General features: G+C 42.3%; 2 protein-coding genes across 2 annotated transcripts; one reads left to right on the top strand and one right to left on the bottom strand.

The window, feature by feature from the left end:
• Nucleotides 1-550: 550 nt before the first annotated feature.
• On the bottom strand, nt 551-5890 carry pgm3 (phosphoglucomutase 3). The gene is made up of 13 exons (XM_083898908.1): nt 5844-5890; nt 4439-4647; nt 4163-4347; nt 3861-3928; nt 3639-3772; nt 3329-3524; nt 2914-3071; nt 2748-2831; nt 2568-2666; nt 2316-2435; nt 2102-2224; nt 1312-1485; nt 551-1198 (listed from the first exon to the last, which is right to left on the bottom strand). Exons 2-13 carry the CDS (start codon nt 4643-4645, stop codon nt 1109-1111), a joined length of 1638 nt encoding a protein of 545 aa, XP_083755034.1. The 5' UTR covers nt 4646-4647; nt 5844-5890; the 3' UTR covers nt 551-1108.
• Nucleotides 5891-7213: 1323 nt separating this feature from the next.
• LOC310935003 (clathrin coat assembly protein AP180-like) lies at nt 7214-24591 on the top strand (the record flags this gene model as incomplete). The annotated part of the gene is made up of 20 exons (XM_083898828.1): nt 7214-7343; nt 11398-11540; nt 11928-12003; nt 12589-12691; nt 12809-12902; nt 12985-13096; nt 13956-14062; nt 14166-14207; nt 14722-14795; nt 15615-15627; nt 15723-15859; nt 15957-16030; nt 16705-16875; nt 18095-18208; nt 21372-21443; nt 22728-22814; nt 23284-23345; nt 24127-24195; nt 24348-24419; nt 24505-24591. 20 exons carry the CDS (start codon nt 7214-7216, stop codon nt 24589-24591), a joined length of 1839 nt encoding a protein of 612 aa, XP_083754954.1.
• Nucleotides 24592-24882: the final 291 nt, after the last annotated feature.

Genomic DNA, 24882 nt, shown 5'->3' with positions numbered 1-24882 from the left:
GGATTGGACGATGTGTGCACATGCAACTTCTTTTTTTTCCCACATTCATGAACGTAGCACTAGCTGTCACAATAGGAATAACGTACCAAGTTAGGGGCGATGGAAACGAAACAGAAGCCAAACACTTTAGCGTAAGTGTCAGCCAGTGATGGGAGAAACAACATTAGAAATAAACAGTGTTATTAACGGTTACTTTTTTTTCCCCAGTAACGAGTAATCGACACATAAGTGATGATGATTGGCTGAGGTAAAGTCAAATTTCACTGTAAGCCAATCAGAGGCAGAGTTGGGCGGGTGATGTTGACACACAAACAAAAGCAGGCATAGTCGCACACGCAACGACACTAAATGATCAACGTCAGGAACGGTGAGCTCGGTTAATCCTAAAGCAGACGTCTTTAACTGGAAGTATAGCCATGACTTTTCCGTAAATTAAATTAAATTAAAAGGAAAGAATGTATACGTTAAATGCACATTATGCCCTGGACAAAAGTGCTTCTCCAAGTCGGTGTCAAGCAATTGCGACCTAATGAAACATCTCTCAGCGTCACACGCTTCCGCAAAATGAGTGGCCATGAACACCGAAGGAGACGAAGACAGTGCCGTGCCATTTTTGTTTACTACTTTACCATTAACATAGACTGTGGCAGCAAAAAGAAAAGGAGACAAAAAGAAAGCTGTTGGGCTGTTCAGAGCCAAACATTTAAGGAGATTAGCAGAGCTGCAATTTCACATGCAGTTCAAGTAAAGCCAATAAAGACAGAATATACAGTGTATTGAGTGAAAAATCTGTCCATACTGGACGTATTTTGTTAGGTATGAAACCATAAACAGCGTGGCTTTTTTTTTTTGTTATTTACATGTAATGCCTCTACTGACTGAATTTATGTTGCTCTTTATGTTGTGAAAACTGGTCAAAGTATTCCTGAGTCATGTCTCATGTCTTGTTTTTTTTGTACAAAACAAAATACGAGACTGTGAAAATTTCAAATGTTTTCCTTCTCCTAAATGTGCAAAAAAATAAAAACCGAACCAAACCAAAAACCGCGACCGAAAACCGCAATACAAACCGAACCGTGTGCTTGTTGAACTGTTGCACCCCTAGTTCCTAGTGCAATGGTTTGGGTTCATCTCCTACTCCCCCTGCAAGGCGATAAACTGCGAGGCTGACTTCATGTGCGAGGGCATCAGCACTCTCCTGAAACGCAAATCGAATATCGTGAGCAACATCTCTCACAATATGTTCCTATTGGCTGTTTTTTAAAATTTTGTTTCTAAACTGAAATCAAAACGAGCACGGGGATTAATTACCTGTGTTTGTGCCTCAGCATAAACCCTGACCACGTCCTCGGTGCCGGAGGGTCGCACGAAGGAGCGGGCCTGTTTGTGCTTCTTCACTAAACTGTCGATGGCCTCCTGCAGTCCCTCTGGAGTCACTGCCCTTCTCTCTGCATCTGTCGTGTCTATCACTCTGCGGTCTGACACCTGCAGGAAAGAAATTAAAATAAATCACACACAAATGCAAATGTGGATGAACTGAATATGCACAATGTAGTTGGGCGGAGCGGACACAGAGAATAACACAGTAGCAAACATGTCACAATGAGCAGATATCTGATGGCTTCTAAGTTTTTTAATAGACCATAGTTCAGTTGATTCTGACAGCTTGAGTCCCTGACTGTCATTAAGTTGGACAGTTCTTGTTCCTACCCACTCACTCAAACTCACAGAGCATGGCCAGAGGTTAAGAGTGGAAGCAAAAGATGCACCATTCTAAATGATATAGAGGCTGTTATTTTAAGGTAATTGAGTTGGATGACTGGTGCTTAGAGACAGTGTCATTTGTTGCTGATGTGCTTCAAGTCAAACTACAACTTTAAAACTGCAATAAAAACAATATCCAGAGGAAATCCTTTAAAATGTTATTTAAGGATGGACAGAGATAAGGCTTTGATATGAATCGAGGAACATTTTTACAATAAAAATAACAATATTATATCTGTTTTGTTTTTGATTATGATTTCAAAGATTCATTTTGATTTCCTACACACAAAATATCACACACAATAAACAATAAAATAAAAAACAATAAAATGAGTACCTTGACTTTAAGCTGCCTGTTTGGCAGGTCACTGTAGATCACATCCCACTGCTGGACAGTCATACCCTTGATGGCTAATATAGCTTCAATCAGCAGCATATCGGAAATTGCATCACCTACAGTCTTTAGAAGATTAAAATGAATGATCATATACATGACGGATACATGGTGCAGTGTTTGTGTGTGTGTGTGTGTGTGTCGGTGGTGTAACTACCTGGTTGATGACGTTGACAGTGTTCTGCAGCAGCAGAGCTGCCCTCTTGCTCTCGTCCTTGGCGTTGGTGTCCTGTGTGAGCTGCTGAATTTTCTCTTCAGCCGTCTGACTGAACAACACCTAAAGAACAATGCAAACACTCTTTGATAGACGCCTCGACACTTATCAAACAAAAAAAAAGACAACTAAATAAATAATCAAGCCATGACACAAGATAGCAGAAAATAGATTAGTAGTGTCTGATATACTCACAGTCCCATGGCCATTGGCTTCAAAGTACACACCAATGTCAAATTCCTGGGCTGCATGGTGAAGGTGCTTCACTCCAGTTTTAGTACATCTCACTATTACCTAAAGCAGTGACAACAGAATACACGGGCGTAAACCTTCACATACATATAGAAATAGCAGACATTGTATGTGTTCTCTCACCTTCATCGTATTCTCCAGATAATGTGTTGAGCTGCCGTTAGCATACGCGGTTTGCACCACGGCTATCTTCAAGTCTAAACCAGCCTGTGTGTCCACAAAGAAATGAATAAGAGTCGTGCATGTGTGCATGTGCAAGTCAAATGTAATCATGCTAGTGTGAGAGTACCTGTGTGAGCAACTCCTTGAGGAAAGTGCTGATGAGAGTAGCTATCTTGTCTCCATCCAGCATGTGAAACTGTCCCTCAGAGTCCAAGTAGTAATAAACTATTCTGTCAGCGTCTCCATCATAGGAACAACAACGCTCCCCTGGATTAATCTCTACACCTTTACAGGCGGCAAACAGAGAAATGGTAGATTAAAAATAGCCTCTTTCCAACATTCTTTGATGAGGTACTTTTACTTTTTTGAACAGAAACTACAGATAATGACACTACTGCAGTCTAGATGCAAATGTCAGCCAAATAATCTAATTTCCTGGGCAAATACTGTGAATCTAAACCCAAAGCTTGAAAACAGTATATTGTAATTGACAGATAAAGACCCTGTGGTCATAAGTGTTATAACTTCAGTATATGTCTTACCTGTTGGAGGTTTCTGTTGCACTTTTACAAAGTCGGCCCCACACTGGTGGTTGAGCTTTCCTTTGCTCCCGTCGTTGAAGAGAGAAATCTGCAGTTCGTTCTTCAGGCGACTCTCCAGCTCACGCACCTTCAGAGCTCCAATGCCATTGGCACCGTCCACGCAGAGGTGCTTCTGGTCATCTGTGCAGTTGGACGCCTACCACGGGGAGGAGTTAGAGATAGACGAACTATGTTACAACACACACTCGAGGGAAAAGAATAACTGTGCCATCATTAAGTCGCAACTTAATGACACGCTCTGTGTTCTCACATTCTTGGTAAGCTGAATGAAAGCCTGGCAGAGTTTGTTGTAGTATCCTTCCACAGTGGCCTCTCCATATTTACCCTGTGTGTTCTGACAGCAAACCATGTAGTGGAGCTGTGGGGTCGTCACCAAACCATAATCTGGAAGGACACATGGAGAGAACCAGACAGTGGTGAGACAGAAAAAAGCTATATTATATGATTATGATTCTAGTTAAATTAACCTTACCTTTGGTGTGACCACCGAGAGCAGTCACTCCATCCAGCACTGCCTGTGAAAGCCTGGCACTGCTGCTCCTGTAATTAAATGACAAATATTTCATTTGAGAAATGAGAATGATTAAAGTGAGACTTACATGCAGGTTTAAGACCACTCACTGTGCTAACTCTCAAGATTCCCACAGTTTAAAAGTCAAGTAGAGCTAAAACTTCTGTAGACTTGTATGTTTGCACAGTTAAGATGAACTATTCTAAGAGGTAAACATATTCTGGGAGAAGAATCAAAAAACAGATCAAACTAAAATCATTTACCTGGTGTCCTTGCCCACAAATACATTGGCCTCCTGGCTCATGTCTATGGCCTCCTTCTCGATAATGTCTTTCAGAGCAGTGAGTAAATCGTCCTGTTCTGCGTTGGCCAGCTGGGTGGCGTAGCACTCCCACGTTGGTGTCACCATTTCTCCCATGGGGTCAATGAGCTTCACGCCATTGTCCTCCTATATGCCAAGTTATTATTAAAATGTGTTTATGTTGAAGCTTAAAACACTGGCTTCACAGGAAGTTTGTTAACAAACAGATTTTTTTTACCTCTGGATTGTGTGATGCAGTGACCATGACCCCGATGGTTGCTTTGGTTTTCTTGGAGCGGAGCGTGGCCATTAGTCCCATCCTGTACATGATGTGGTCCAGATGTTTGGCGTTGGTTCTAAAGCCAGCTGTGCCATACTGCAAAACCAACCCAACAGGCTTCGGGTGCTGACTGGACTGCTTTGATACTTCTTGGAACTGGGCCATTACTAGAACACATCACAAAGATATGAAGAACAGACCAGTCAATGGGTGAGGAAACAATCAGGTCTTTCAGTAAACCTCAAAACAGGAGTTCACCAGGGAGACACAAACATGCTGCTTTGGGAAGAACATGAAAACGCTATGCATGAAAGGGCCTTGTTCCAACCAGGACACAAACCCGGGTCTAAAGAGTGCTAGAAAACCTTTAGATTTGTTGTTTTAGCAACGCTACAATGACCATGCAGTATAGGGCTGAAGAATTAATCGAAATTTATTCAATTCAGCCTACTGCATTTTGGAAATTGGAGGAAGCACAATATTTAATAAAGCCAAAATGGGATTTTCAATAAAAATGAGAACAATGAATTAACATTCAATCTGATATCGCAATTCCTGTCACAATAAGATATTGATTCAAAAACCGCTCAGTCCTACCACACAGTGTAATCTGTTCTCAATCACCTCATTAGATAAAATCCAGAAAATATTTAAAACGTGTATACATTTTTTTCAGAACAAAACTGTTTCTTCAGGTTAGTCAAGTGTATTAAGTGAGATCTACACGTACACTTGAATAGCACGACCTTGGTTCTCTTAAACCTGAAGTTATTGATTCATGTTACTGGTAAAAACCTGCATTTTTAGCTTCCGTAGCTTCTAATCCAAATGCCAAACGTAAAACAACAGAGCTGGAATAAATTGTGTGTGTAGAAAGTTGATCTTTCATGGAGACACCGACAGCAAATCAAAGGTTACTCTGCACATTTGGAAATCATGACAGTAGAAGCATTACAGAGCATGTCATCTGTATGAGTTCCTGGAGAATTTAAAGTTCCTGGGAGTGTTGGTGTATGCACGCCCAAAGAAAGACAAGAGCGAGCGAGAGAGAGCTACTTAAACATGTATCTTCCATTCTAGAATACATACTAAGTAACCACTACATAACACAAAAAGACAGACACTGTAGTTCAGTCTAAAAACACGTGCTAAACATTAAAACAAAAAATGCAAAGGAAAAGGCTAGCGGAGTAAAAGTTCAGTGACAGCTGAACGACAGTCTGTCGTTGTGCTGTAAAGATAAACTTCAATAAACTCTCCCACTAAAAAGAACAAGCAGAGCGACAATATGAGCGACAAACGTAAACAAACGAGAAGAGGTTGATAACACACACGCGCAGAAAGTGAAAGTTAGAGCTCTTACTGCTGCTATCAGTTAAAAAGCCTTCTTCTTATTGCACTACTCGCCCATTGACGACGTGGCTTTGAATGTAAGTTCCGGGTTACGTCATGTGACGCAGTTACGCACGCGCGCTCCCCCAAGCGGGGATGTTGTAGTTCAGGGATGTGTCCAAGAAAAATAAATAAATAAATGACACGTGACTATTCAGACAATGTATTAAAGTGAATCACATTTAAACCTTTGTGGGGTTTTATCCATTTAAAATAGATTTAAAAAAAAAAAATAACAATACAAAAAGGTTATGTTTTATTAGTGTGAATGAAAAATATCCCCCCACACAGCTGGTTTGGTCCCACTCTAGTGCACTTTGTGAGCCGTGAATAGGCGTCCCAGCTGAAATCGTTTCAACATAAAGAGATCTGCTCTTCCCGTGCGTGCAAACCCGTGCGACCCAGTGAAACCCCCCCTCCTCCTCTCTCTCGTGTCGACTCCCCTTTAAGAATCGTGGGATGCGACGTGTGTCATCCAACCCTGTCCAAGAAGAAGCCGCCGGGAGGGGGGAGGAGACTGAGATGGTCGTATAGATAGGACAAATACACTATCGACAGGAGGGGGGTGGGCGGAAGCAGAAAAAAAGGAAATTCCCTTCTGTCCTCTTCCTTTCCTCTTCCTCAGCATCTTGCGCTGCGCAGTGTTTGCGACACCACCTGGGAGCTGTGCGCATTATTTTTTCCTCGCTGTCTGAGGCGACCACAGAGAAAAGAAACACTGTTGTCTGCAAACCGTGGAATAATAATTTTGAAAGCTTTTTTTTTTTTTTTTTTTAATGCACTAATGTGGAAGCAAAGGCAAATCTGATGCCCGCTCCAAACAGGATATTTGACCAGGCTACATTCCGTTATTATACTGAAACATATTTGCATCGCTCTGCAGCATTTTTTCATTGGTCTATTTCAGAAATAATTGCTGCGGGCTGAGCGAACAGCTTTCATCGCCAGTCCACTGTTACATAAGCGGGTGGCTTGAGCTGTCCAAGGTGCTGAACTGACCGCGCCGAACCTGTAACGGAACAAGCCGTGGGGGGAGATTGTCAACCTCGCGTAAGTCCTGCTCATGTCATCGCACATATTATCACGCGTGATTTCATTTACACTATTACACTTATAGAATCATTTGAGCTGAGCGTGTGTGTGTATGTGTGTGTGTGTGTGTGTTTTACGCCCACACAGAAGGTCACAGGCCTGTATCAGTCTGGTGGGGAGGAGAAAAGCACCAGATCCGGTCACAGAACCACCCGGGATTCAAGTATTTGACATCGTATCGTGGTTGAGAGACACCACCCCCACCCCCCCTCCCCGTTTTCCTGAGCTGGTCGATTCGGTGGAGAGAAAATGTCGGGGCAAACGCTCACGGATCGCATCGCCGCTGCGCAATACCAGCTAACGGGATCAGATATGGCCCGCGCTGTCTGTAAAGCCACCACTCATGAGGTGATGCCGCCGAAGAAGAAGCACCTGGACTGTAAGTGCTGCCATTCCTCTCCGACTGTATAATGGACCAACAGGGCCACATATACACCGTGTATGCATGCACACACACAGACTCACACTGTACACTCCTCACACAGGGCAGGGCCACATGCCATCACAAGCGTAAGAGCTATTATTACCAGTCACTTGTTAATTCCCATTGGTTGAATGGGTGCGGTGCCATAATGAATTCATGCAACCATTGTGATGACCCCAGTGTGTGTCTGCCTCCAGCAAATATGATGGAGACTTGGAGAGATTGAGGGTGGAAGACAGATGGGTAGGGAGATAATACATCACATCTAGAACGCCTGCAAATCCGGCTAAGCAGTGTTGTAAATTATTTTAGAAAATCAAATATTTACACCAAGATGCTGCCTCACTGACAAACAAACAGATTCATTTGTGTTTAAATGTCTAGTGTGACTTTCAGGAGGGTTTATTGGCAGAAGTAGCCACATGTGTGATTTTTTTAAGTGTTTGTATTCAAATAAGACTTTTATATGTACCTTAGGCCAGGGTGTTGCTTCACAGAGGCTGCCATCTTGTGCTGCCATGTTTCTAGCAGAGCACATCTATGAAAAACAATGAAGAGCAACGTTAGCAAAGGAAGTTGCGAGCAGAGGAGTCCCCCATTGTTACAATGTGCAGCCTCACCTATTAGATGTCACCAGGTCTTACACACTGCACCTTTAACTCTGTACATATATAGGCCAGTGGGCTCATGGATCGTGTAATCACAGCCAGATAAATGTATCAAACCTCACAGCTTTATTGACACCACTACACATGACAGCAGGTTCCACCTTATGACAAGTCACGATTAATCACTGTCATTTACCACAGACATTGAGTCAGACCAAAGCAGTGGCACGGCGCTGAATACAGATGGTGTGAGGCAGTCGAGCTGCTTCGGCGTCTCCTGATTTGTCTATGTCTGTCTGGCTTTGGTCACTGGGCAGGTCTGGTGCTGCGTCTTGGGCTGGGACCTTATATCTTGTGATCCGCTCCCCTGCTGAATAATTTAATAATCAGCCAAAGACTGCCCTGCATTATTTACGCAGCCAAAGGTGACAATGCTAATGCCAAAATGCGCCTGCGGCCACTGCTTTCATCTTGTTTGTGCCGTTCTCTGTCTGTGGATGTCTTCAAAACAGTACAAATTTGCACTGGTGCAGCTACTGCAGAACTGGCATGACCCAGAATAGATCACTTGTCACCCCCAGACAGTGCTGACATGTAAAAAAAAAAAAAAAAAAAAAAAAAAATCTTGTGTGACTTCTTTTTTGATGTCTGAGCCAGTCCAAAATGATAAGTTGTAGAGAAGCCTATGAAGACAGGCTTCCTTAAGGGTTTTAGTTAAGATAGTCGATGCTGTATCCATTTCTAGGGCACTTCAATAAGCTCCCTCTATGTAGGCCACTGTGCTTCCCTTGAATGAGGAAATTCCCATCCTCCAAAAAAGAACTGAAAAACATCACACGATCATGTATTTTATATGTGCTGATATAGATTAGACTGGATTTAGTAACAAATTAAGAAGTGTAGGTTATGTAACTACAGTAATCACTGAAATTGACAAGTAAAACGCACCCTCATGATAAGACACCGTCCAGCGTGTTTGATTTATTCGACAGTAGATACAACCTGTTGTGTTTATCCCTTTATCAAAGTGACACAGAGTCTCTAACCCTTGGGGTAAATGGGGTGATTGTGTGTGTGTGTGTGTGTGTGTGTGTGTGTGTGTGTGTGTGTGTGTGTGTGTGTGTGTGTGTGTGTGTGTGTGTGTGTGTGTGTGTGTGTGTGTTGTGGCAGTGCGTTGCAGTTGCCATGTCAACAGATTGAGAGTTTCAGGCGACTGCAGTGTAATAAAAGAGAGGGATTCTGAAAAGGAAGAGGACAGGCCTGTCATCTCTAGAGTGCAGAGACAATCGATATAGTTATTTAACCAAACAAAAACACAGTGTTTTCAGAAATGTTGGCTCAGGACAGAATACCAGGGAAAATTAAGAATGTTTCCATATCGTTTTATGTTGGCTTCTATGCCGCTTTTCTTGTAAAACGTGGCCCACAGTGCACACAGGAAATAGATCCCCTGAGATTTCTCATTATCTTTAATGGATATCATATTCATATCATATGTTTGTGTAGTTGTGTGTATCTAATGAAAAGAGTAGCTACTGGAGGGCTTGTGTTACAAATTTGAAGCCAACAAAAATTGGGTCCACAATGGGGTCAGATGAAAATTGTGGGTCTACAGTTTGTTAAATTCATCTATGCGATAACATACATTGGATGAATTCGTGGCTGCAGCTAAAGTTACACAAAAATATGCACAACAGGGCCTTGTAGTCCATTCTTAAACCTCTGCTGTGAGTCATGGATTACGATAAGAGTCTTTATTTAGCTCGGCCAATCCTCATTAGACACAAACACATACGCATATTCATCACATACACACGATTTTCACAACTACATTGTTAGCATTATAGGTATTATAGCATAGGTGTAACATGACAGCAACAACGAGAAGAGCCACTGCAGTCATCATGCATTGCTCCTCATTCACAATAAGCAACAGGCGTCGACAGGGCCGCAGCTGTGCGCCTGTTATTATCACGGTCAATCTGTACGTATGGTTCAGCTGCAGAAAGAAAAAAAATAGGTCAGGAGATGTAAAGAGATCAGTTCATCAAATAAATAGCATCCTTACTGTTAAAAAACATGTTTCGTTTGATTTTACTCACTATCTATGCATCTATGAGTAATCTAATTAAAAAAATAAAAATACTGGTTACAAAATGCATATATACAATAATGCTGCTGTGTGACACAGGTGGTGAAAGAAGAGGATGATAATTATGTAGTGTGTGTGTGCGCTGCAGGCAGCCCACCACACACAGACTACAACTAGTGATTAGTAATAATCTGTTTACAACACCCCCCCCCCCCCAACCACCCTAACACTCCCAGCTTGCTGCCATTTTATGACCTTGAACACTCTCACAGGTTAAAATCCTCCTCCTCATTTCTTACACATTCAAGTCAACATGACTGGTTCTGAGCAGCAGACTCTGTGTCTGTTCTTTCTCTCATTCTCTCTTTCTTAGTGACATCCTTTGGTCATTGTGAAGCTGGTTACAGATCAGTATCTACTGTACCTGCGCGTGACAAGGCAAGGTCTTTTCAATATGACGGCCTTCTTCATATTCCATTATTGGAGGTGTCTGCCAATAATTGCTGCATTTCTCCCTGAATACACTCAGCCGTGCCCTTGTTAGGCCACATCATCAGTGATGCAGCTTTAGAAACACAAAGGAAACTTAAATCTCTGGGCAATTCCTCAATTAAATGTACATACCGTACATCACAGATTCAGATTAAGGACCTTGTTGGCATGGCCTGTATGCACTTTATCATACTTCCTCTTAGCTTTTATATTATATATAGCTGTGATGAGTTTTAAATCTGAAATTGTTTTGTCTCTGTTACTATTTTGCCATCTTCATCACCCTGGAAGAAGAGATCTTAAATAATTAAAATAAAAATGTGACTGTATCTGCACTGGCAACTAGGAAAATGAAATGACAGCATTTTGGCAGCATTTGATTGTTTGTTTGAGAGCAGAATAACTCAGAAAGTTAGGAACATATTCTAAAGAGATTTCCTACGGTTGAAAGCTATGGTCCTAAAAAGAAAAAAAAAATAGATAGATTTAGGTGAGAATCTGGATTCAGGATATTGATGGCAATTATGCATTTGTTTGTATTGATGTTGTGGGAAACTGAGTGGCCTTGGCAGGAGGTTTGTGCTCTCTGAGTGCTCTTTCTAATTTTGTGTCTGCGTCTTTTGGCTCATGGCTTCATATCCTAATGGGTGTCCAGGGCAGAACATTTAGCTCTCACACTTCATCAAAGTTTAATCACAGCTTCGGAAAATGATGTGCACACGCAGGTCTGAGGATAAACTAACCATTTCTGTCCGTTTGACACGTCCCTAACCAGCCACTCACCACTAATCTGTCTTTGTGACTGTGCACTTTGCAGACCTGGTGTCAGCCACCAACACCACCAACGTGAACATTCCTCAGATGGCTGACACACTATTCGAGCGATCCACCAACGCCAGCTGGGTGGTCGTCTTCAAGGCCCTCGTCACCAGTCATCACATGTGTGTCCACGGCAATGAGGTTAGCAAGTGGCGTAAAGGCCGAAGTCGTGAAGCGCAAAACGCGGTTAAAGTCTGACCATTCAGTTTTAATTCAGCCATATTAGACAGTTGATTACAGAGTTCATTTGTGTAATGAATTGGGTTAGCAGTAAACTGAGGCCAGGGCTGGAATTAGTCCTCTGAGTGCTGTGGTAAAGGTTGATGTGGTGCTTGTCACATACGCTCTTACACCACAATGTCCAGCGTTAGAGCAGCTGCCAGTAGAATCCGATTAACACTGCGAACTATAATATGATGTAAGGAGTAAAACAACCTGTTAACATGCATTATGTTGTGTTGCAGTGCTCAGCGCTGTTTTTAATAGGTACAAGACACTTGACTGTGTTTTCTGTCCCCCTTTTCTCAGAGGTTCATTCAGTATTTGGCTTCCAGGACCTCCTTGTTCAACCTCAGCAATTTCATCGACAAAACTGGCTCTCACGGTAAGAACGTCCACCGTGCGTCTGGTAATTCGGTGTGTTTATTCATGTCCCTCTCTCTCTCTGTGCGGGTGTACAAATAATTATGTGCATTGTGCGTAGATCATCTGTTCTCCAGATGAGATTAATGGCACAGCGCTCGGCGTTCTCATTATCTGGCAATGCACACATAAACAGGAAGAGATACACACAAAAAGAGCCATCTGGAATATAACGGGAATGACACAAATTACTGACACACACACACACACACATCTACCCTGTGCACACTCTCATATACGGACATCCTTCCATCCATCTTCTACTGCTTTATCCTGCTGTGTCAGGGTGGGGTACACCCTGGACAGACTAGTCCATCACAGGGACACATATAGAGACAAACAACCATCTCGCACTCACAGCTACGGTCATTTTAGAGTGTCCAATTTGCCAAATCCACATATTGCATGGACTGTGGGAGGAGAAAACTCACGCACACACATGGGGAGAACATGCAAACTAGTACAGAGGCATGTTTTCAATTAAAACCTAAATGAATAAGAAATGAGTGCAATCTGTCTTCGCTGATACATTTATTTCTCCATTTAGGCTACGACATGTCCACGTTCATCAGACGGTATGGACGATACTTGAATGAGAAAGCGTTCGCCTACCGCCAGATGGCCTTTGACTTCACCAGAGTCAAGAAGGGGTACGTTAACCTGTCTCTGGTCAAAGACTTCACTGTTTATTTATCATTTACTGTGCTGAGTTATATCCCAATGACTCTGTGGAATATCTAGTCTTCTTTTCTGTTGTGTCGCCTCAGTGCTGAGGGCGTGATGAGGACCATGACCACTGAGAAGCTGTTGAAAGGCATGCCTGTTCTGCAGACTCAGATTGACACACTCCTGGAGTTTGATGTGAGTCTGATTTCCCTATTTCTAGCTTCTACTTTTATTTTTACTCATCTGCATTACAAGACCGGGCTCTTTCTCCTCTCAGGTTCATCCCAAGGAGCTGAACAACGGGATCATCAACGCTGCATTTTTGATTCTCTTCAAGGACCTGGTCAAACTGTTTGCTTCCTACAACGACGGCATCATCAATTTATTAGGTCAGTAGACATTTTTCCATCATGATATTCAGGCCGCCTGGATTTATTTAGATTTTATGGCTGTAGAATTGTCAAAAAAAAATGCTGCTTTTCAGGTAACTTTGACTTTCTAGCAGTTATTCAACTGTTTAGGAATTACGCTACAGAGAAGCTGACATCACAATTGTGTGACGCGTTAGTGAATCTTGCCTGTGATTGGATGGTTGTTCTGCAGAAGTCCTTATAGTTAGTGCAATTACAAGTATACGGCTGCAAAGCTCCAATTCTCTGCTTTCCGGTATCCATCCATCCATATTCCAATCTCAGCTGATTTAGAGCGAAAGGTGGGGTCACACACTGGACAGATCACCAGCCCCGTAGTTTTGGAATTTTCTAGATATCGCAAACAACAGATAAAATGAACAAAATGAACACACAAGAATTTCACCAGAGCATACACATCCACTGCTAAGTTCAGATTGGAAATTGTTCAAGGTATTATGTGCCAAAAACCTAAACGCTTTCTTGCCCAGTTCAGCTCGTACGTTGGGGATGAGAAATTACAGGAGCACCCATAGATTGGAGATTGTGACTTCCATGTTTCCTTAAAAGACAAAGAAAATTTGGTTTTACAAATTTCACATACCAGTGACTTAGATGTCCAGTTATCTTTAAAGTAGGGTACACAATGGTGAGTAAAGGGACCACACGTGGTAATGAATCTCAGTGTCCCATGGCACACACAAGTCCATCATGCAAAGACAACACGTCTCCATAGTCAATAACAGCCAAAGGGGACATCCTTCCATCCAGAGAGTCCATTGACCATTTCTTGTTAAACCATTCGCAGTCAACAAACCCTTTTGTGTTCCTCACATAGAGAAATACTTCAAGATGAAGAAGAGTGACTGTAAAGAGGCGTTGGAGATCTATAAGAGGTTTCTGACTAGGGTGACGAAGATCGGGGAATTCATGAAGCTGGCTGAGGTAAGAGAGCCCTCATTATTACATCCATAATGATGTGTGGGGGGAAAAAAACCCAAAAAACAGTATGGTTATCCTGAGTTGTAACTCTTTCTACACTCAACAGACAGTTGGAGTTGACAAAAATGACATTCCTGATATCAACTACGTGAGTAAACGCACATCGTATCATGACATTTTGTTCTCTAAGTACGTTGAACATGTTGCCATCCCATCCCATCCCACGTCACACACACACACACACACACACACACACACACACACACACACACACACACACACACACTGAAGCAACCGTGTGTCTCAACCACCATCTCCTCAATCTAGTGTCTCCACCCGGGTGTGGTGGTGGATCTAGTGGACTCAGATGATGAAGACTGTGCTTTTAAACCTCAGGAGGAACTGGTAACCACAGAAACCACTTTGGCGTGTCCTTGCTCAGCGTGGTGTGTTTTCGCGAAAATGCAGTGGCACTTTTGTTGTTCCGGATTTTATTTGACAAAAAACATGAAACGCAAAAATCTCTCTCTCTGTGTGTGTGTGTATATGCAGTGAGATCTTATGATCTTTCATCTCTTTTTTCTGTATCTCGGGAGACAATGTGGAAAGGGGCAATTTATTAAATACGGTTTTTGATTTTTTGTTTTTTTTTTTTAATTCAGGCTCCCAGCAGTATTTTGGAGTCTCTGGAAACACACATGAACGGTCTGGAGGATACAAAGGGAGGAAAGAAGGGGTAAGAGAATGTTAAATAAAGTTTCTTATAATTATTATTTCAGTTATTATTTTCATTATTTCAAGTGCTTCCTATTCTCACCATTATAGCCAGAGATAAACTAGGCCAACACTGAGGAAAATCATCATTGGTTCATTACAGATTTAACATAACGAAGAGAAATGTTGAAACGAGGCCTGGACAGGTTGCTATTTCTATAATTTCCTTTAACACTTCCTCTCTTTTATTCCCCTTTATGTTCATTTTGGAATCACCAGTGAAGGGTGAGCATACGCATTGTGTGTTTTTTTTTTTTTTGTTTTTTTTTAGTTTACTAGCTTTTTAGCAAAGTGTGCAGATGTATTTAGCTCCATCTCCTCCCCTAACGTCGGCTTACACATTCATCACATGTAAATTACGTTATGAAGGTGATTTGCATGTGAAAGATGTTATTATTATTATTAGTAGTAGTAGTATGCACCGCTGTGACTGAAGCTACAGGTCCACATGTGGACATGTGTGTGATCACATGTTTGAATGCTGTAAAAGACTGAAGTCACCACATGTGTACTGTCACACCCTGACATGCCATGTGACCTGGCATATGAAGTGTTTTGTTCCAAAGTCAGATTAAGTTAGAATTACCTGTGTGTATTCTTTGGATATGAAAATATACGACTTTGGAATGTAACCTTTCATATGATCACGTGATAGATACACCCTGTCTTTCATATCAGTTTGATTTCTTTAGACTTTTACAGTCATGGCGATCATTTATGTCATTGTCAATTATCACAATCAAACACATATCTTTTTCTTCTCCTCCCTCCAATCTTTCAGGTCACCAACAAAGGTAAGAGACACATTTTGACATTATTTTTCCTTCCTAATGGGTTTTCCACTCTGATAAACCACTGACTCCACTTCACTTCACTGTCTCTCTTACAGGGATCTCCGACAAACAACGTATCTCCAACATCGACTCCAGCCAAATCTTCAAACGCTGTCCCTGCACTGCAGCCTCCTCCTGGGGAGAGCGCCGGTGCTACTGCCGCCCCCTCTTCTGCTCCTGAGCCAGCCGAAGAGTGAGGGATTATTTTTTGCCCTCTTTGTGCACTATCATCTTTCTATGTCAAGCCAAATATCTGAAATGTCTTTCTGCCTAATCCCCCCCCCCCCCAGTTCCCTGTTGGATCTGGATCCTCTGTCCTCCTCAGGCCCTTCAGCACCATCAGCTGCCCCCACATCTTGGGGAGGTAAGTCTCCCTCGTTCATGTCAAACAAGCTCTATTTGCATTTCACTAATCAACACAAGTTATAAATAAAATATGTATCCTCCCTGTCCTCTCGTTTTCTGCTTCCGAAGACCTTCTTGGATCGGGTGAGTGTCGCTCTCATCTTTGCTTCATTCTGCAACTTCCAGTGTAGATCAGATACAATGCCTTAAATTTACCTTAATTCACTGTTTGTGTAATCTGTTATTAAGGCGACCTCAACACACTAATGTTCTAATCCAGACTAGACTTAAATGTATTAGTCATGTGACATGGCGACCTTCCTGTTTGTGTCCTGAAGTTGTTCTCTGTAGGCTGAGTAGTGTCTTTGTTTCTCTCTGCCTCTCCTTCTCCTCCCTCCACATACCTCATTGTCTGTTTTTGTTCTTTTTCAACGGGGGCTATTTTTGTTGGTTGATTATTATAATTTTTTTTTTTCCCATTTGTTAATTATTATTGGATGGTGTTGGATGATGATTAATTTGGTTCAAATTTGGTTTTGTTTTTTCTAACCGATCTTAACGGGGGTTTGATTTGACCTTTGACCTTTGTTTTGGCTTGATTTTCAATCTATCTGAATGGTGACCCGACCGGTTATTTTTTTTTTTTGTTGATTTATTTGGGATTGATTTTGAACGCCCCGCTGGTACTCGCAGAAATGGGCGACTCCTTGCTATCTGAACCCACCCTCACAGCAGAGCCCGCCCCCTCCTCTGCAGCAGCGACACCCACTCCTGCAGCGGCAGAACCCGGGGTCTCTCTAGCTCCTCCCACTAGCACAGCAGCTGCCACCTCCCCTGGTGCCGCCAATATGGATCTGTTGGGAGGTTAGTGAGCTTCCAGAAAATTCTCTATGAAAGAATCACTCTGGGAAGCTCAACCCTAAAACCATCATACTTATATATGAGAACACAAACATGCATGTCCAGACACGGATAGTATGCAGACAGAACTTTGCTGGTTCATCACTGATATTGTTTGTATCCTTGAAGCAAAGTTGCCTCATCAAAGACAAATACATCAATACATCAGACAGATTATGAAATACTGATTTTTTTTTTTAAGTTAATAAGAGAACAGTTATGACGTCTTCACCTTTTTAACCAACTTCCCCAAAATTAGACAGTTAGCTCCCGGTACTAGCGCAACAACAAAACCAAAGTAATTGTGAGCCAAACAAGCAGACTGCATGCTTCCTACCATGTTGGCTAACAGGATAGTAGTGGGCATATTGATTATTATTGTATTGTTTTAGCTGTAGCTCATGTTTTAGTGTCTTCTTTTCACATAAAAGGGCCAAATGGAGCTAGCTGCTACAAAACTGGCTGAAAAAGTTACAACAGAATAAAAATGTCCTTGGGGAAAATGGCCTTTTTTAAAAAAAAAATAAGAGCGAGCGAAAAGGGCATTAAATGTTGAAGTAATCTGAATACCAGGAAAGTAAAGTTTTTTGTATATAATATATAGTATAAATAATGCAACCAGGTACAGCTCATACATCTTATACACACACACACACACACAGACACACACACACACACACACACACACACACACACACACACACACACACACACACACACACACACACACACACACACACACACACACACACACACGCACACACGCACACACACACACATCATGTTCGGCTTGCACATCACTCTTCACATGTGCTGTGTTTGATCGTCAGACGTGCTTTTCTTTGACCTCAGTGAAAAGCAATGGTATCAAACCCTGTCACATGACTCTGCAACCACAGACGGCTGTCACTGTGCTAGACTTAAAACTTAATTACTGCATTAGACTGTTCTTTGCTGTAGTGCCTCCTGTCCTGTATTCCCATTTGTCTATTCACCTGTCAGTCATTAACGTCACAAATTAATGAATGCTGATTATTACTCTCCGGTTAAATACTACAATCTTGCCTTTATTTTTCTTAACGGTCTTTTCCCTCCAAATGTTTCTTATTTTCTCCTTCTCTTTCTGTCTCTGTCTCTCTGGGCGTCCTCTGTCCGCTGCTGGGGCGGTTTGCGTGAACCTCAGATGCCTTTGCAACACCTGCTCCTGCCACTGAGGCCTCTGCAGCAGCAGCAGCAGCAGCAGCACCTGAGGGTGGGGCTGCAGCTACATCTGCCCCAGCCACCAACGCTGGAGCTGGTGGGTGATTGAGAATCTGTCTGAGTGTGTGTATGTATGTGTGTGTGTGTTTGTGTTTGAGTCAGTGGTGGAAAGTTGCAAAGTCTAGTGTATGTAATGATTTACAGTGCCATGCAAGTACAGATTTTTTTTTTTTTTTTTTTTCAACAAGCAGCTGCAGCCGCAACCCACAAACATGATAGCGCGAAGGAAGCCGTAAAGTACACATTTGCAGGACTCTAAAAGGTTTTAAACTGCTTGTAAACTGTTAATTTACTCAACTTACATCAGCATAATTTCCTGGAGAGCTACCACCGCAGCCATTTTGGCAAAATGCATGGTCGTTGGCTGGAGAAGGTAGGCCCTCTTTTGTCGAAGCTTTGTCTGAAGTAAAGATCATTATTGGAGTGGGGAATCTGCCCACGTTAACACTGCAAACGTTAATACTGTAATTACAGGCCATTAGGAAGCAAACAAGTGTAATTCCTAAAAATATAGAGGCACATAAATTTCACATAAATCTACATTTGCACTTTCACTTAAGCAAGACTTCACAATGCAGAACCAGCGTTAAAGTAATGTTTTTTTTTTATTGTGACAACATGCTGCTCTTTGTTGCTGAGTAAAGGATCGTGATGCCTTTTCCACCACTGACTCGAGTGTGTGCGTGTTTGTTTGTTACAGCCTGATCCTCTGTGGGTTGCAGAGGAACACATCTTAATTTGCATATTTTCTTTGCAATTAAAACTTTAAGGTGTTTTATGAACACGTGCACTTATTGTTTGTATGAAGTTGCAATCAGGTTTTTGTCTCATGGTTTTGTTCCCGATGCATTACTGCTGGGCGGCTCTGGTCTGGTCAGTGCTCCTGTTGTTACCATGGTAATTGAGGACAATGCTCTACTTGCCTCTAATGTTTTGGCATCGTGAGATTTATGGTTTTTTTGTCATGGAGACAGTTGCCTGCAGCAGATGGTGGTTTTACTTGTGGTAGTTTTGTTCATTGGGTTTATCTACTGTGAGGGGTCTTGCTTCAGTCGTTTATCTTCAGCTATTTTTAACCACGACACCTTTTTCCTCCTCATTTCATTCCTCATGTGCTTTCATTTCCATCTCACCAGCTTTCATTTATATAGGAGCTTCTTCTTTTTTAACCATCACATTTGCTGTCTAACATTTTCAAATCCCTCTTCATATGTCACCCCCCCCCCCCCCCCCACTTCCTCCCTCCTTAAAGACCCCTTTGCTTCCTCAGAGGGAAACGCCAACGCAGCGTCGTCAGGCGTCGACCTTTTCAGCATGATAACCGTGGAGAGTAATAACCCGGGTAGTTCCCTGGATGCCTGTTTTAGCTCTGCGGTGCCCCAGTCCTTGCCCTCTCCTTCCCCTTCACCGCTCTTCACTTCTTCATTCAGCACCATCACCACCACTGCAACCATTTCACCTCCCATTGCCCCCAGCGCTACCAACCCTACGACTGACCTTTTAAGCGGTAAATGGGAGAGATTTGTTCTGTGTGCTACCAAATTCACGTGGTTTCTTTTTTACTGATTTTATTAGGCTAATGTGCTCCTATTGAAGACTTCTTTTATTTCATCCTGGCTGCTGTGTGTTTCAATGATTGAGATTTGTAATATTGCCTGTCTCTGGGTGCACATGTGTTTGTTAGATCTCTTTGATTCCATGCCAGACACGAGTTTCACCAAAGCAGAGCCTGCGCCCAGTGTTGACTTGTTTGCAGCAGGTATACCCCCCCACTGCACTCAGTCTGCCATCTTGTGTGTGATCCTTCTCTAATATCCTGTCTTGCCCCGTCTGTTTTTTTTTATTTTTATTTCCAGCTTTGTCCTTGGCTTTGATTAGTGAAGAGAAAAAAAAAAAAAAGAGATTGTTCTCTTATGGGTCAGCTAAAAGCTATTGAGCTGTCTGAAACATTTACTAAATCACTCTGACCTCCTCTCCCATTTCAGCATGTGCTGCGTGCACTGCATTTGCAGTTGATTAATGTGCATTGCAATGAATCATATTTTGCTGTGCATTTGTGTGCAGTGTGTGCATATGAGTGGGTTCTAACCACCGTCTCCACCCTGCCCTCCACAGCAGATGTGTTCATCTCCCCCGCCCCCCCATCCAATACTGACACAGGAGCCATCATGAGCCTGTTTGGTGGTGGGTAACTCGCATGACCGCCTGCTCTCACTCTGCTCTCCTGAGTTCACGAAAGCACCGTCGAAGAAGAGAGGATGACATTATAAAAAGGAACATTTGAGTTGTGTGTGATCTATAAACTACAGAGGTTGTCGCTGCGGATTAGATTTGCGCGCTGCTCTTTCGTTTAAAATTGCAGTGTGTAACTTTTAACATTCTAAGCGTAGCCCAATGAGTTCACACAGTGCTGAGAGCTGAAGCTCCACATGACTCTCTCTGTGTTTCTCAGTATGGAGGTTTGAAGATGTCAAGTTGTTCAGGTACATTACCACACTGCACACAGGAAGTGATTTAAAAAACAACAACAACAAAAACAGCAACATTGAGCGAGTAAAGTGAGCCAACTACAAACAGGTTGTAGCTCTAAAAACACTTCTTGGTCTGGCCTGTCCCTGTGCTGCAGGTGTATACACACAAACGCTCCCTCAGTCAGGTCTGATAGTATTGCTTGACGGAGCCCATTTCAAAATGAACAATGCAGCTTCATTAATTCTCTACATTGAGACCAAAGAGAGGCAAAGTAATAACATAATCAACAACGACATAAATCACCTTAAGTAACGCACTGCAGCTTTAAGCTTGTTGATTGCCGCCTTTGTGGGTGGATGATGGAAATATTCCGAAGCGGCTGAAGCTTTGTCATGAGGTGCAAGTCATATCTGGCTCATGGATTCTTTCTTTCTTGCATATTGAAGTGATTAAAAGAAGTGTGCATTTGAACATGTATGTGGATGCTTTCTCTGAAAGGCACTCAGATGAGCGATTTGCATGAATTCCAAACAGCAATGTTGCCCACATTTGTTTTTTTTTGTTTTTTTTTAAATGACTCTAATTCTACTACTTTGTTTGGCATTACTAGTGTGACGCTGGAGGCTGATTGTTACCCCCCTTCTTTGCCCTTATGCTGCGATGGAAATGGCTTGACCTGCTCTGACCTGGCATGGTTGGGTTTGGTCTGTGTTGCGTTGACCTAGCAGAGTCAACAGGAGGAGACGCATCAGCAGCAGCTGCTGCTGCTCCTGCTGCCCCCGGTGCTGAGCTCATGTCAGGTAACAAAAAAAACCTCCACATTATTGTAAATTCATTCGTAAATGCATGCTGTGATGTTGTCTATTTATTTTTATTTATTTATTTTTTTAAGAGCCAACGTGTTGACATCTTTAATTTAACTCTTTTTTTTAACATGTGGCTACTGTTTCTATTATATTTGGTGATGGTTAATGCTTGTCGTTTTTGAGTCCTATGGATCTATGGTTTGTCCATATATGGTCATGTTGGCATGCTCCTTGCATCGCCTGTTTTTCTATAGCCTCACTGGTTTTAGTCGGGGATCTCCATCCAGTGTTTCAAATGGTAACCGTGGTAACTGTTACCTTTGCAACACAGGTTCCTGGTCATCTTGTGTCCTGTGCCATTGGTTTCCATGTTATACAAGTGACAGTCTGCTATACTATTGCTTTAAGGCTTTAACTCTTTTTTCCCCCTTCCTTCTCTTTATCATTTGCACAAAAAACCTCTCATCGTTTCATTGTCATTTGCTCCTTGAAAACATCTCTGCATTTTTCTTTCTCTCTGGTATCTATGCTTTTTTATATATATATATTCCCCTCTCTCTATTTTCTCTCTTCCTCTCTCACTCTCTCTCTTTCCATCTGGCTCTTGGGCTGGCTCATTGCTTGCTTCCTGCCATTTGATTGGGTGAGTCTCCTTGCTCTTTAACACGCTAATTTCCCACAGTGCACTGCTGCATTGCAGTGGTGTGTAAGGCAGTTCTCAGCTGCACTGTCCCTGCCACCGCCATGTGCGATGGTTACAAAGTGACTGTGAAGTAGCAGTATTATGTGTTTAGTGCTTTTGTAGCACCGGCTGCATTTTAGCTGCAGTGCTTTTGACCTTATTTCTGCTGCATATGTACAATAAAACCCCAAATCCTGCAATTTTATCGACAACATTTTAAAAAATTGTTTTTAATTGTACTTAAAAATTCAAAATGTATAGTTACTCCAGTCACAGTCGCTTATATAAATATTCTGCATTGTATTAATAATGTACTGTACATATGATGAGACTTAATTACTGAAGATAATAATCCTTTAGATGTCCTATTCTGTGATATCAACTTACTCTTCATAGCAGTTCACATTCCAGTGATCCTCTCCTCCTTCTGTTGTCATGGAGACACCTTTTGGTTGTCATGGTAATCCCCAGTAGAATGGAGGTCTGCCACTGAGTGTGAGGATAGCTCGCACTAAACGATCCTAATATCTCCCTCCCCTCTGTCTCTCCTTGACTCCTCCCCCTTTTTGCCCCCCTCCCCCCTTCCCTTCCTGTAGTATTTGACGGACTAGGAGACGTCATGAAACCCACTATGACTCCCCAAGCAGGCGATGTTGACACCTCTATGGCTAACATGGCGAGTAGTAAGTAGACATTTAGTGTTGACCAAGACTTTTTTTTAGAAATAGTAGTTTAACATTTTGAGATTTTTTTGCTGAGAAGATAAGCTACTCTCATGTGTCGGCACCAAATATAGATTTAGAATACAATAGCATATTCTGCAGGAACAGGGGGAAAAAAAAGCTAATGTAGCATATTCGACATTTTAAAATGCACTAAAAGTCACTTTTATAACAAATGTACACATTTTATATCATGTATCTCCCTGTTTCCCTTGGCTAAAAATCCTGATGCTGCAGTAAACTAATTATCTCTTGGCCTGAGTTCCAGGCTTAGCACAAAACTTCTTCTCATCTAACTCTCAGAAAGAAAGAGTTTTCCTCAAAATGTTGAACTAAATGCATCATATACTGTGTGCTTGTGATTATCTCAGGAAAATGATAACACTGATTTTGTATCACCTCTCTCTCTCTCTTTGTCTCCGTCCCTCAGATCTCACGATGGGAACCGCAGCAGCCCCTCAGGTAGCTCCCCCCAGTTGGGGTGCTCCCATGGTAAATGTTGTCTGTGTCCTATAGCATGGAGTGGAGCTGCATGGCAGCAACTGACAGGGGTTTTCCTGTAGCATCAGCGTCACAAAGCGTTGCCTTCATCTGGCTCTCCAGGTTCCAGAGCCAATCACAGAGCTAGAAAAAAACCAAACAAAGATGTGTGTGGAAAAACACAAGAAAGGAGACTTGCGTCAACTTTGAGCAAACTCTGGTGGACATTGTCTAAATGACACCTCTTTAACAGATCACATGTAGTGAGTAGACATTTAGTTTATAAATGACACAACAAGGAATAAATCGTTTTTTATATTCATGGAATTTCTACTGGAGAGTGATGAAGTGGCAAATTATAGTGCCAACTTAAGAAACTTGCTTGAAAAAAGCTTCTTCTTCTTCTTCTCTTTTTTCCTCTCCGATGCCTGAAATCATTCAGATAAGACATCTGGTTCTGCCTCCTCATAGCTGAAATCACACCACCATCAATAATCATGCAGCATATGGATATTAAGGATATTCTTAAGGCCTCTTGCAGCAAACTACTGCTTCAACTCTTTGTGCATGTGTGAATAAATGATAGAAACTCAGGGTTAAGTCAGGGTTGTTTGTGTGTGTGCTCGTCTGTCCATCTTCCCTTCATACATTACCGTTACGTTTTTCACATTGTGTGTGTTGTTGCCGCGTGTCTACGTTGTCCTGCAGTGTGTGTGTACGTGTGTCCGTCTTCAATGTAGTGTTGTAACATCACGACTCCTCCTCTCCCTCCCCTCCCCACGTTTAGACCATACCAATACCAATGGGTGTCCCTCCTTTTATGGGGTATCACCCCAGCTTCAGCATGGTAAGACCACCAAGTCCAGTCTAGTAATGTTCCTATGAGCCATCCGTCTGGACATTACTGGACACTGACGGACAATAAACCCCCTTTAGGCGACACCACGCCCTGCTAATGAGGACGATGCTGTTGTCTTATTGTGTCTCTCGCTCTCTTGTCTGTCTCTGTGTAAGGCCGGAGCTCCCATGATGCCCATGGTGAGGCCAGGATTCCCAGCCACCGGAGCAGCAGCCCCTGGAGCACCGGTAATTATTTGATTTTTTTTTTTTAATTAAGTTACACTTAAAAACAAAATAAGTGTAGGTGCTAAAGGTGGATGTGTGTGTGCAGATGTCTCCTGGAGCAGCCCAGAGTCCCAGGAAGCCTCCACCACCGAGGAACGCTCTGGATGACCTCAATATCAAAGACTTCATGTAGACCGACTGATCCGGAAACCCCCAAGGTAATCTGTGGTGTCTTTTTTTTTTATCTGAAGCATGTTTACTGGAGCAATCAGGACAGGCTAACAGGATTAATGCACTCAAAATGTGACATTGGTCCAGTCACAGTAACATTAAGGAGTCGCTGACTGATTAAAAGGCCTGAAGTATTCAAGATAACATGTTTTCTGTGGTTCACTAAAAATATTACTAATTAAAAATTCTTACAGAACGTATGCATTGCTAAATTACCGACTGCACAAATGGATTTTTCTTTAACTTGGAAATG

The sequence above is a fragment of the Microchirus variegatus genome (genome assembly GCF_963457635.1).
Source record: "Microchirus variegatus genome assembly, chromosome: 12".
Lineage (NCBI taxonomy): Eukaryota > Metazoa > Chordata > Actinopteri > Pleuronectiformes > Soleidae > Microchirus > Microchirus variegatus.
The sequence above is the reverse complement of the archived record's forward strand: the minus strand, read 5'-3'. Positions and strand labels throughout refer to the sequence as shown.